General features: G+C 35.8%; 1 protein-coding gene across 12 annotated transcripts in view; it reads left to right on the forward strand.

Annotated features, from left to right (window-relative positions):
* ATP9B (ATPase phospholipid transporting 9B) overlaps positions 1-11818 on the forward strand; it is a 175229-nt gene extending 163411 nt beyond the window's left edge. For 2 of the 12 annotated variants that reach the window (XM_087765029.1, XM_087765014.1), the window contains exons 26-29: positions 986-1043; positions 1736-1939; positions 4242-4274; positions 5108-11815. In XM_087765029.1, coding sequence (XP_087621155.1) covers positions 986-1043; positions 1736-1939; positions 4242-4274; positions 5108-5244 — 432 coding nt within the window. In that variant the 3' untranslated portion in view covers positions 5245-11815. The other 10 variants (XR_015706407.1, XR_015706409.1, XR_015706405.1 and 7 more) reach the window with 7 other exon arrangements.
* Positions 11819-12137: the final 319 nt, after the last annotated feature.

The following is a 12137-nucleotide window of genomic DNA, read 5'->3' on the forward strand; positions in this document are numbered from 1 at the left end:
GGGAGCTATGGTCGAAGGTGGAAGCAGTGTCCAGTACTCAAAGGCACTCATAGAAGAAAAAAAAATTCTAATGTTTATTTGTGCTTGTATGAGAATTTTTCCCCATATGTTCCATCTGTCACCAACATTCTAGACTATATACAGAATTATGACAATGTCTTTAACACCTTGCCATGAACTCTATCTATCCAAGAAAATGTTTTATCCTATACTGAAGTAATAAAAGGAGTTAATTCATCACTGCAGTGAAGCACATTTCTTTGTAAAGTGCTGGTTCTTTCCTGTTCCAGAGTGATCGCTTCTTTTGTGCCAAAATGACTGCTTTGTTTGCCTTTTTATCCTTTTCAATATGTATCCTTTCAACTCTGCAATTCTAATCAGTGCCCTCACAGAATGCAAGTCATATGCGCATTTACAGCGTTTATTCTTTGATTTATGCATATGTTTCAATCTAGAACATTCAAAATCACAAGAAGATTTAAAATGTATTTGGTAATAGTTACTTGATGAAAACTTATAGTAGTCATATGTTTATTCTATGAATGCAAATAGACAGTTTATCCAACATTTGGAAGTGACTAGTAACTACAGTTTTGCTTGAGGTTTAGGTCAGTAGGTACACAATGCTATTTTTCTGGAAGACTACATTTTACAAAACAGAAATAAAAAACTTTAAATAAAAAATAAACTAATTTTACTGTAATTATCCCTCTGAAAACCAGCCGGAGCATTGCAAGGTAAAGTATCTTTGCTGTTTAAGGCCTTAACTGTCCTACCCCCAAATTTAGACTTTGTGTGATTTCTATACAAGTTTGCAATGAAGAACCATAAAAAAGTAGAAGCTTTTTAGCCTGTATCACTTCAAAGACTGCTTATTTTACTTGTAGAATGTCTCTCTAGTGATTAATTATTAAAAATATATGAACTGAGTAGATTTTTTTTTTTTAAAGTTGTGTTTAACTATCCTCTCACTTGTTTCCCTTAGGGAAGATCTTTGTCATTTAAGACCTTCCTCATCTGGGTTTTAATCAGTATTTACCAAGGTAGGAGAGAGTCCTAATTTTACTGAACTGAGAATTTTTTGTCTGCTATTAGCAATATTGTTTTTCAGCTGCAGGTTGAATTCCCAAAGCTTAACATTTCATCAGCAGTTACATATATTGCTTTCTGTTTATCTCGTAAATCGATATTCCTGTAGTGTGCCAGGCCTATTCAAAACACAGTGTGGATTGGTATTTTTATTGATGCGTGTCACCTAAAAAAGGACATGTTTTTAATTAAATGCTAATCCAGAAAAATTTTAATGAGTGCTTATCACATTGCATATATTTACACAGTAGTTTTCTTTCATGGAATGACAGAAGTACTGTTGAAGAAATCTGAATTATGTAATCAGTTAAAAGTAATTACACTTTCAACAATATCTCATTTATTTGTAGCACTTGACAAAATGAGGTTAATTAACAGTTCATCAGATATATTGCCCTAAAAGGTGTTTAATTTTCTAATAGTTTTATTTCTTTACAGCTTTACTTTGGTTGTTTTATTTCACATGCACAAAGTACAGTAAATACCACTTCTGTTCTTTTAGAAAGATCGATGTTGTTACCTTATAAAAAAAATTACTGGGCAAGTTTTCATAATAAGCAATCAAACGTTCAGTGTGCAGTTGTAAAAACTGGTACACTGAAATTTCATTGCTCAGTGTATTGTTAATTTTGTGTGCCTTTCCTAGGTGGTATTCTGATGTATGGAGCCCTGCTGCTTTTTGAATCTGAATTTGTACATGTCGTTGCCATTTCCTTCACTGCCCTAATCTTGACTGAGCTCTTGATGGTTGCACTGACCATACGAACATGGCACTGGTTAATGGTGGTGGCTGAATTCCTCAGTCTTGGCTGCTATGTGGCCTCTCTTGCATTTCTAAATGAATACTTTGGTGAGTAATAGTAAAAGTATTTTAGCAAAGAACTGTGCTTTATATTTTTAATATTTTTTTCTCATTTTTTAAGTTAAGAATACATGATGCTATGCTTTGTGAAATACAGTTTTCTCCATAAGAAGCATGACTGAGTTGAAATTAGGCTTAATTAATGTTGGGTTAAAATATTCTCTTATCCTTTTCTCCTAGAGTTTGACAATCTTTATTCCTGTTAGTATGATTTATCTAGATGATAAACTTTACTCAAACCACGCATGCTTTTCCCATCCTTGATCTGATCTTGACAGTCCAAACTGCATACCGTAAATTGGCTTTGAGATTTGTACTATTGAAATGGATATGATTAAAAAAATCAGGATCTTTCACGGAGTTGGTGAATTATTTTGTATGCCAGACCAAGTGGACCTCATTAGATCTAACCCACAAGCTTAAAAGAGTTGAAGTATTGCTAGAGAGAGAGGCAGAAGGCTATTAGGATAGATACTTTAAGAATCATTATTTCATAATTATATGAAGCTTGCTTTGCTTTAAATTGCAGTATGCCATACTGCATCTTAAGTTCTGATTGTTCATAGTTCATGAGATGAAAGAACACATTTTAACTGCAAATCTTAGCAGTCAAGAATCTGAGCATCAAAATAATACATATTTCTTTTTATATCAAATTATCCTTCAGTAAAAACAACTATCTTAGTGTGATTTCACAAATGTAACTTTTACAGAAATATATATAACAATTTTGATTATACCACACAAGGAGTAGATTCCAGCTCCTTCTCTCTTGTTTTCCAGGAGCTGATGAGTAAGGAGTTGCCCTTCTTTGGTTGTCACTTCTCATAGCAGAATTAAATGTTACATGGTAGTTTCTAGGAGTCTCATAGTTCTGCTTTCACTCTCTCATGTCCCAAGTGCTCAATACTAGGGTAGTGTATTTACATTATATAATTATTTTTTTTAATCAGTAAATGCTTCACTGCCTGTCCCGGGTGTTCTATTACTTCCCAGATTTCTCAGGAGTCAAATTCTAATGAAGAAGCAACCCTGCTGGGCTTGGTACTTGTACATTATTTCAGGTTTGCCAGTGTACCTTCTTCTTTTCTCTGACACTGATGCACAGACTCTTTGACAGAGATTATTGGGTTGTTGCCTGAATCTCCACAGCCAGATTATAAATTAAAGGAACAAGCAAGAATAGATACAGGTACTGGCTCTTTAGTTCAAACTTCCAGGAACTTCATAAAGCAGAACTTGCTGCTTCACCTTTGTAAGTCTTTAGTATCGGTGACAGCCAGGCCTTCTATCCTTTGTAGGTGTTGTTCAGTGAGTAAGTAGATGGTTGTATAGCTGCTTGCAGTTGGAGGACTTCTGTATTTTTCATCATTAAGTATACTGAAAAGGCTGCAATTTCATGGGCTTTTGTAAAGATATTAATGTGAGGAAATGCATTTCAGTTAGTCTCACTTCTGCTTAATGCTTTACTCTTATTTAATCTGTCACATTATAACTGGGGGGAGGGAACCTTTTTTTGTGCATGTAATGTAGTATAAACCTAAGGTACAGTTTACAGTTCAAGGTATAGAACAATTTCCATGTACCAGGGAAAACAATCCAGTCCAACAGTGCTTGACTTCATCAGCAAATAAACTGTTTCTTTCAATGAAGTTACTTATAAGCATCATCTCTTCCCAAAGAAATTATATTGTAAGTATGACAGGGCACTCAAATTAGACAGATACGAATATTTGATACTGCTCTACAGCTCTGACTCATGGAAGTAAATCAGTTTTTAGGTTTCTGAATTAATTGCACACAATGGCCTTATTATGCATGTCTCTCTATGTTACACAGGCTTTTAGTATGTCTAAGCAGGCTTAGGCTAAAACTGTATAACAAGTTTATACATTGAAATCTAATACACAAAGTATTTTTCATGAGTAAAGTTGGAGCAGTAAAGCATTTCTCTACTGCATTTTCTGAAGGGAATTTTCATTCACATTAAAGCAGTTCTGATCAAGTTGTTTATACAGTAAATTATACCTTGAAGTCAGATGTAAGAAAACTGCCTACCTACTTAAAACCTTAAAACATGACCAAATATAAAATCTCTATATTTTCAAAATGTTTTGGTTTAATTGCTGTTTAAAATATTCTGATTGTTGTGAAAGGCAATAATATTCCAGTTAATGCTACTAACATCTTTTTCATTTCCTTTTTGTGTAGCTAACCTGTTTGGATTTTTTCCACATAACTTCCGTATTTTCTATCCTTTCATTTTCGTTCTCTCTCTTTTGTGAAACAGGTATAGGCAGAGTGTCTTTTGGAGCTTTCTTAGGTAGGTGAAGTTTAACTTTTCTTGAATTTTTTTTAAGTCTTTAAAAATTTATTAGAGAGTAGTAAATTATTTAATATACACATTTGTAAATAATGGAAAAAAGCAAAAAAAAAAAAAAAACAAACCAGTTCTTCAGGTTACCTGGGTTCTGGGATCTTTCCATGATAATTAATTATGACTTGACCATTGCAAATAGAGTCAAAAAATTTCAGTAGCAAGTGTAGGGTGTCACCATTCTTGTTAATGTTTGTCACAAAAAACAGCTTTTTACTGTGTCTTGTGGCAATAGCACTACATTGTTTTCCCTTTAAATTTTGGGGCTCTAATTTAATCTCTAAGGTTTTAAGAATCATTCAGTCTAGTTATTGTGACTGTTTCAGAGAAAAATAATCTGAATATGGAATAAGTATCCAAAATGGTAGCAGAATTTCTGATTGGGAATTTGTATTATAGTAGGTAAAAATCGTTCTTAGTAGTAGAAAAATAACCTGGCTTAACTTTTTGTTATGAGAAAGTCTTGCTTTTAAACTGAGATTCTGTTTCCCCTAAAATTATTTTGTGCTGCAAAACAGTGTAAGGACCATAAAGGAACTCTGAAGTTCCTGTCTAAAGAAAATAGTTGGCAAAAACAAAATGTTGACGTTAACTTTCTCTTTCTGTTGTTTTGTTGCCCTCCCCCCTGCTTTTTTTTTTTTTTTATTTTTAAATTTTGCATGGTCTTGAACAATAGCATAACCAAACAATTAAGAGAGTTTTATTGACTTTGCACTCTGGAAGTTCCAGTTTCCATGTTATCAGCTCTCATTACTTATTTTCCTTTTTTGTTTCTGCAGATGTTGCCTTTATCACAACTGTGACCTTCCTGTGGAAAGTGTCAGCAATCACTGTTGTAAGCTGTCTTCCACTTTACATTCTCAAGTACTTGAAGCGCAAATTTTCTCCTCCAAGTTACTCCAAGCTTACCTCGTAAAAGTAATTATATTCCTATGGTTTTTCACTCACACCAGTCTGCAAATTGCACATTCACTGTGCTTTAGTGTTTATGGATTTATGCTGGACTAAAGAAATTAAAAAAAAAAAAAAAAAGTGATAGAATTAATAGAGCACAAAAAGAGGAGGAAACATATGACAGGTACAGTAACACAAGTACGCTAACCAGACTATCAGAGATAAACTAAATTTTCTTCATGCTGATTTTTTTTTTTACTTTCAGTTGCTATGATTATAAAATAAAACTGAATTACCTTTGATTTGACAATGCTTCTGAATGGGTTCATTGCTACTGTAAAGGATTTTTTGCTACTGTAAAGGATTTTTTCCTACTGTACTAATATTCCGCAAGTTGAATTGAAAGTTTTGTTATTTATTACATAACTTCTGTTCTTTAATTATTACATAACTTCCTAATTCAAGTCCTTTCTTTTAATGTTTATACATGGAAAAGTTCATTTGTCCATATTTACTATAACAAACGTAATAACTGTAAACGCCCGTGTCTGTATTAGCAGCTAACTATTATTCCTCATCAGGCATTGAGTAACATGCACTGTATGAATTATGTACAGATGTCTGCATAGCACAGTATTATTTTAGGAGACGTTGTCCTATTCTGTACTCTCCATTTCTGGCACCAGTAAATATTACAGATCTGTGATGTTGACAGCAGTTCTTAAATGCACATTATAGCCAGGTTGCACAAAAGCTGTTTAAAAATTAAATGATAAATTCTGTACATAATCTCATTGCACCTGTTGATCTGTACAGATATCAGACATGGCTGCTCAGTAAATATGTTTTAAAATTCTTATTCATTTTGTATTTGTAAAACTGCAAATAGTGTCAAAGTACATTTCTATATATAAAGAAGTCCAGTAAACCTTGTATTAGCTAATACGTTTAAATTGCCTTGTAATCTGTTTACTTAGGTTACTCAGGTAAAAGAAAGACGAACACATAAACATTATGGTAGGAAAATCTATCATCTTCCAAGTTGTAAATGTTATGTTTTTATAACTTAGTTTGGGTGCAGACTTGTTTAAAAAAAATCAAAACATTTTTGCTTGTTGTAAACTGTCAGAGTTGAGTATCTTCGCTGAGTTATGACACTATGGCAGTTGAAGATCTGTTCCAGAAACTCATATACTCTGATACAATCTGAAGGGTCCAAATCTTGCATACTATACTGGAAAGCAGGATATATTATTTTAGTTTTCCATTTTGATATAACTTTGCTTTCTCAAGAAGTACATATAACAAATTTGGCATAGTCTATTAATCAGTGGAAAGGAACAGCATAGTTGTCCATGCTCTATTTATTAAATATCTATGTGTGTGTTTTCAAAAAACACTTAATATGGATGTCATTTTTATTTTTGACTGTATGCCTTTACAACATAATTCCTTGTCTAGTCTCTTATAACTTTGCCCTTATGCCATTATTATATTGGATGAGTAATATTTAAGTGATAAATATAACTACTTCCTGGGAGAGCAGAGGAAACTGCTGCAGAACTATTTGGACTCCACTCCACTCCATTAATTTTTGTTTTGAAAGTTTTTCTTACCAGCTATTTATCTGCTTTTTTTTTTTTTAATTTTCGTTCCTCATTATAAAAGCAATAAAGCCTAATTTCTACCAAATATTATTAATGGTATATGTATTAAATGAACTACTGAAGTAGTGTTTCTTTTAATTACACAACATTGCAGACTAGTTTGCTCTGTCCTTCTGTAAACTCACTTCTGTAAAACCCCCACAAGATGTCACTGTTCTTGCATACTAACAGGAGCCTTTCTTCATTTTATGTGGTTTTGGCAAGATACTCTTGGTTTGTATTTTTAGTTTAGTCCTGTGATATTTTTGTTGCTGATTTGCTTTAATTTTCTATTTTTCCCCAGTAAGTGGTAATTACTTTGAATCATTTAAGAAAAGTCACCAGCGTGCAGTTGTTCTGAAATGTTGATAATGTTTTCTTTAGACCTTTTTGTCTTATACTTTGTGGGCTCACAACCATATGCATAAGATTCAGTAGATCAGCAAAAGCTTAGAGTTGGTCATCCTTCATCTATACATCACATCTTTGACATTAGGCAGAAAATGAGAAAAAATCAGAAATTAAACTAGCAGTGTGAAAGCAATAGTGTTACTGTAATACAGCTGTATGAGATACAATCGTACCCATGTGTACAGAATTTATAGTGTATGTATATTAATCCTCAGCATTAAGACTGTGAGCTTAGTATGATAGCAAATGTATAGATCCTACACACAGACAATAAGCCTTTCAAAAGTGGAGTCAATTCTCTAGAGTGCCTGCTTTCTTAGAGTGTTTTCGATATACATCAAAGGTGCAGTTTCAGCTAGCACTTTATTTTGAAGGCTGCAGAAGTCTGATTCAGGTGACTTACCTTGCTTGCCAGGTTCAGTCACTGCAGAACTATGTATACCAGGAAAGCCTGCTTTCTATTCATTCATATCACTCAGCCACAGCCCTGTAAAAGGGTAGCGCTACCAAATCACAGTGGTTTACAGGTAACAATATTGATACAGAATATAAGTATTGTAATATAACATCTTTCAGTAGAAAGCTTTAATGTATTGTGGATTTCAGTACAAAGTAAGCTAAGTATCATCACAATCCCTGGCTCTTAAAACAGACTAGAATGGTCACGTCTGGTGTGCAGGTGAATAAATTATTTTGTGAGAATCTCATTCTGTTGTCGTTTCACATCCGCGTATGTCAGGAATAAGTCTGGAGCACCAGATCAGCTTACAACAGATTTAGGCCTTGGATCTGCAAGTTACACCCAGTAGGAGCTTAGTTTTATTTGGTATTAAATAAATGTTTACTTTTGTGAGCTGCTATGTCAGATATGTATTTCTGAAATGGTAATCATGTCTCTTTGAAAACATATTTGGAAAACAATTTCAGAATTGGGATAGGATGGAGGAGCAAGATTTGAACAGAAATATGTCTTCACCAAAGTAACATATGTAATAATACTGACCTATTCAGACTATGTTTAATAAGCATATGAGCTAAACATCTGCTAGATTTTCTATGTAATTTGATGGAAGAACACAGAGAAAAGGAGAGATCCTGCAAAAAAGGAGTACTGGTAATTATTACACTGGTTTCTTCTGCTGCTATTCTAAACTTATGTGTTCATGTAACTGCTGGAAACTACACAAGGTGTTAGTCTGCAAATGGAAGCCAAAATTAAATCCTTACATACTTAACATTAAATCTGTAGCACTCTTCCATGAATGCGAGTGTTCACAACAGTGTTTTTATGTTCAAACTGAGCTTGCCGACACATACCATCAGAATTCAGCTGTGTGGTATCTCCTGTTTTCTTCCTAAAATTTCTGAATGGTTGTCCGAAAACATGCCATTGCTTTTGTACGTACATAGGAAGTGTGTATTATCTTGATGAGCAGCATCTACTTGAGCCAACCTGTACTATAAATGTCCTCCTGCCCTGTGTCCACAAGAGAGTGCGAGCCTACACATTCTTCAGTCTCCTTTTAAAACATATCTGTAAGAGGGAACTCTGCAGTTGGGACCCTTTTGAGGCTGGACACCAGTTCTGCAGGTATTTAAGCAAGAATTTTAATATTCACATTTGTAGTTAAACAGCTGTTAGTCATGGGAGTCAACTTCTGTAGACAAAGAGGAGATGATTTCCCTCCATACTGCTCTTACTTTATGCCCATTTGTGCATGTTAGAGAGCAGGCCTAAGCAGTATAGTCTCCATACTCCTCTGCAACCTTATTGCTGTCTCAAGGCATTCAGATTACTCTGAGGAAGAACTGGCCTCAGATCTTCTGCCAGTGAGCTGGGCAGTGTGTTCCTGGGATCAGCCTCCATCCCTACGCTGATGCGCACCTCTGCCTTGCTCATACAGGGTACGCCGGAGGGTTCCTCCATCGCTGGAAGGTGGGGATGTTCATGCCTGAACCACTGTTGTTTGCGTATTTACCACATGAATGATGGTGAATCAGGCCTGGGGAAGGGCTTACTGTTTAAACGACAGCGTAGACTTCCTTAGAGGCTTTGGAGATGCGCTGTTAAAGGTACTCTGACATGACTTCTTTTCCCACTTTTGCAGAGCTCTCTGTCCCTGGGTTTTATATTGGCAAGATAACTTGAAAGAGGCTTGCATCTGTTCCAGACTTGCATCCCTGGACATGTCCCAAAGTATTAACGTGGTTCCAACAGCCCCAGCAGGGCAAAGGAATTTAGTGCGGAGTATGTGCAAAGGGGCAGCAGAGTCTGGGCGGACAGTGCTCCTTAAAAAGTGATAGCCGCAGGAAGAGAGGTGGCTGTTTCCCTCTCACTGCTGGTGCAGAAGCTGTTCTTGTATGTCCTGCTTACTCTGACGTCCATTTGGATTTTAGCTTCTGTGGAGTTTCTCCTTACATTTGCTGGCTAGAAAGGAAAGAATTGGGCCAGCAGTCTCTTATAACACTTCATTTAATAACCTTTCTGTATCTAGGCTGTTGTTATTATAACTCAATTGAAACTTGAAGGCAATCAAAAAAGCCCTTCGATATGTTAGCCCCCTGTAGGGAGGAAAATCAGTACGAGTGAACAAAGACAACATGGATCGAACATTATATGTAAACAAACAGGAGGCGCAATATCTTTAACACTATGTTAAAAAGCGTAGGGATTCCTTTTGTAAACAAAACACACTTAAAGCAAGATACTTCCCAAGAAGTATTAACTACCCAACAGATGCCCTCAGCAGGGTTCACAGCTGTTACTGTGAGTGGGAATTTGCTCAGCCAATTGCGAACAAAATCCTTCTCAAACAGGGAATTGCACTGAAAGACCTATTCGCTACTTCGTCGACCAAAAGCATAGTTTTGATCAAAATGTTTTACAGCAGAGGTTGTGAAAACCGGATGCCTTTAACAGAATAATGAGATAGCGCCCCACAGTTGAGTTGACAAATTCTACTTTATTCTCCTATTCCTGACCAGGTTTTAGCAAAACTGCAGCCGAGATTTCTCCTTGTTGTAGTCTCCTCCTGTCCTCCAGCATGCTTTCAACTTGAGATCGTAATTAGCAATGGTAAACCTCTAAATTGCTCAGAAAAAAGCAGGTTTGAGGAACACTTACCCTTTTTGCATTACTGAGCTATAAGAAAGATCATCGTCTGCTCTAAGAAAAAGAGAGATTATTTTCTATAGCTGTGATGCATGGTAAGTATTTATGGCCCTGCCTTTATTCCTCTAGCACTAAACTAGGTTTATTTCCTCTTCTCTTGGCAAAAGTAGTAAGAATAAAAAGGGCTTTGGTTATAATGTTCATGTAGCTTTAAGCAGGCAGTACACAAAATAGACTATTGTAATTCTTACTTCTAGAATTAGTTTCCATTGTTTCTCTATAATGTGCGCATCTAGTTTATTCCATGGGCCCTCTGTGTTTTGCTCCAGGTTCTAAGCATGAATTTGATTTTGCAAAGTAAACACACGTCGTGTGGAAGCACATTATAGATGCCTACTTCAAAAGTCTGTTGAAAACGAATTCCTGGCCATTTGGGCTGGAAGGCTGGGGGATGTTAACGGATGAGCAGACCTGTAAGGGATAAGTGCGCGTACATATGTTTTGTATTTATTGCAATCATCTATTGCCTATTTGAAGGACAGATCTGGCAATTCTCAGTCAAGATGCTCCCATGGGGAAAACCTCTATGCCGCATGTGCTCAGTAGAGGAAGATGAGCTGTTGTCTGCCCTGCGTGTCATCGCTGGTTGCTGCCGTCTCTTGCCATTGAATTCCAAACTCCTCTGCTGGAACACAGCTACGTATGCATCTTCCTCCCACAGCTTCTGGTTTGCAGAGTACCTTCTCCCTTTATCGGGATACTGACTCTTCCACGATGGTCCTTTGACTAGAAGTCTGTTGCTTATCTTGATCCCAGCTGAACGGAGTTTATCCTTAGCTGTAGGAGGTAGTTTTTCCATCTGAGTGTCATGAGCAAGATAGATGACACAGATGTGGGCTAATACATATTTATCCCTATCCAAATGCAACTAAAGCAATTGTAGGCAATCTCCAATTTAAAAAAAAAAAAAAACAAAACACCAAAACCAAACAATCAGACAAACGTACAATTCTCTCAAATTCTAGGAAAGAGCTGAAGAAAACCAAGATTTATTGGCTTTGAGACTTCCACCCTGTGGCTGTAGTGGTTTTGCCTTGCTTATAGGTGCCTTTCAATTTTTGGCATAAACTTCTTCACTGTGAGAAAATAGTAAAATATTTCAAGTTATGAAAAAAAAATAATTGATTTTTAAAAATACCCTAGTCCGAGGCCTTCACATTACCTTCCTACCTGTGCGTGGCTAATTATAATTCTGCTAGGTCCTTTTACATTATTTTTGATATTGGAATAGATGGAGGGTTGAGAGTTGAAAGCAGCATATGACGATATCTGTGTGTTTGTTAGGAATCGGATGTTATACTGAATGATGCCAAAATTTAAGAAATAAGTATCTTGAAGTGTTTTAAGCTTATGTATATTGTATGAGCTTAGAAATAAAGGAGGGGGGAAAGAAATCTGCTGCTCACAGTAACTTAGGTTTGTGATGCCCTTAATGTGTGCAGACTTCAGAGCAAAGAACCCCACATGGAAATCTTGTTTAAAAAAAAAAAAAAAAATCACTAACAGTTTCAGAAAATAAGCCTTTTAAGATGACCCACACTTGAATGCCTGGAGCTACTGAGGGAAATCACGTTTTTAACAAACCATCTCAGGAACACAAGCCTGAAAGAAACAATTTCAGATAGTCAAAATGCCATGCATTTCTGCCTAGCTCTGCTAATGAAGTCTGGCGCTGCTTGCCTTTGA

Source organism: Nipponia nippon, unplaced genomic scaffold (genome assembly GCF_047370975.1).
Source record: "Nipponia nippon isolate SJK-2023a ecotype South Korea unplaced genomic scaffold, ASM4737097v1 scaffold_1, whole genome shotgun sequence".
Classification (NCBI taxonomy): Eukaryota; Metazoa; Chordata; class Aves; order Pelecaniformes; family Threskiornithidae; genus Nipponia; species Nipponia nippon.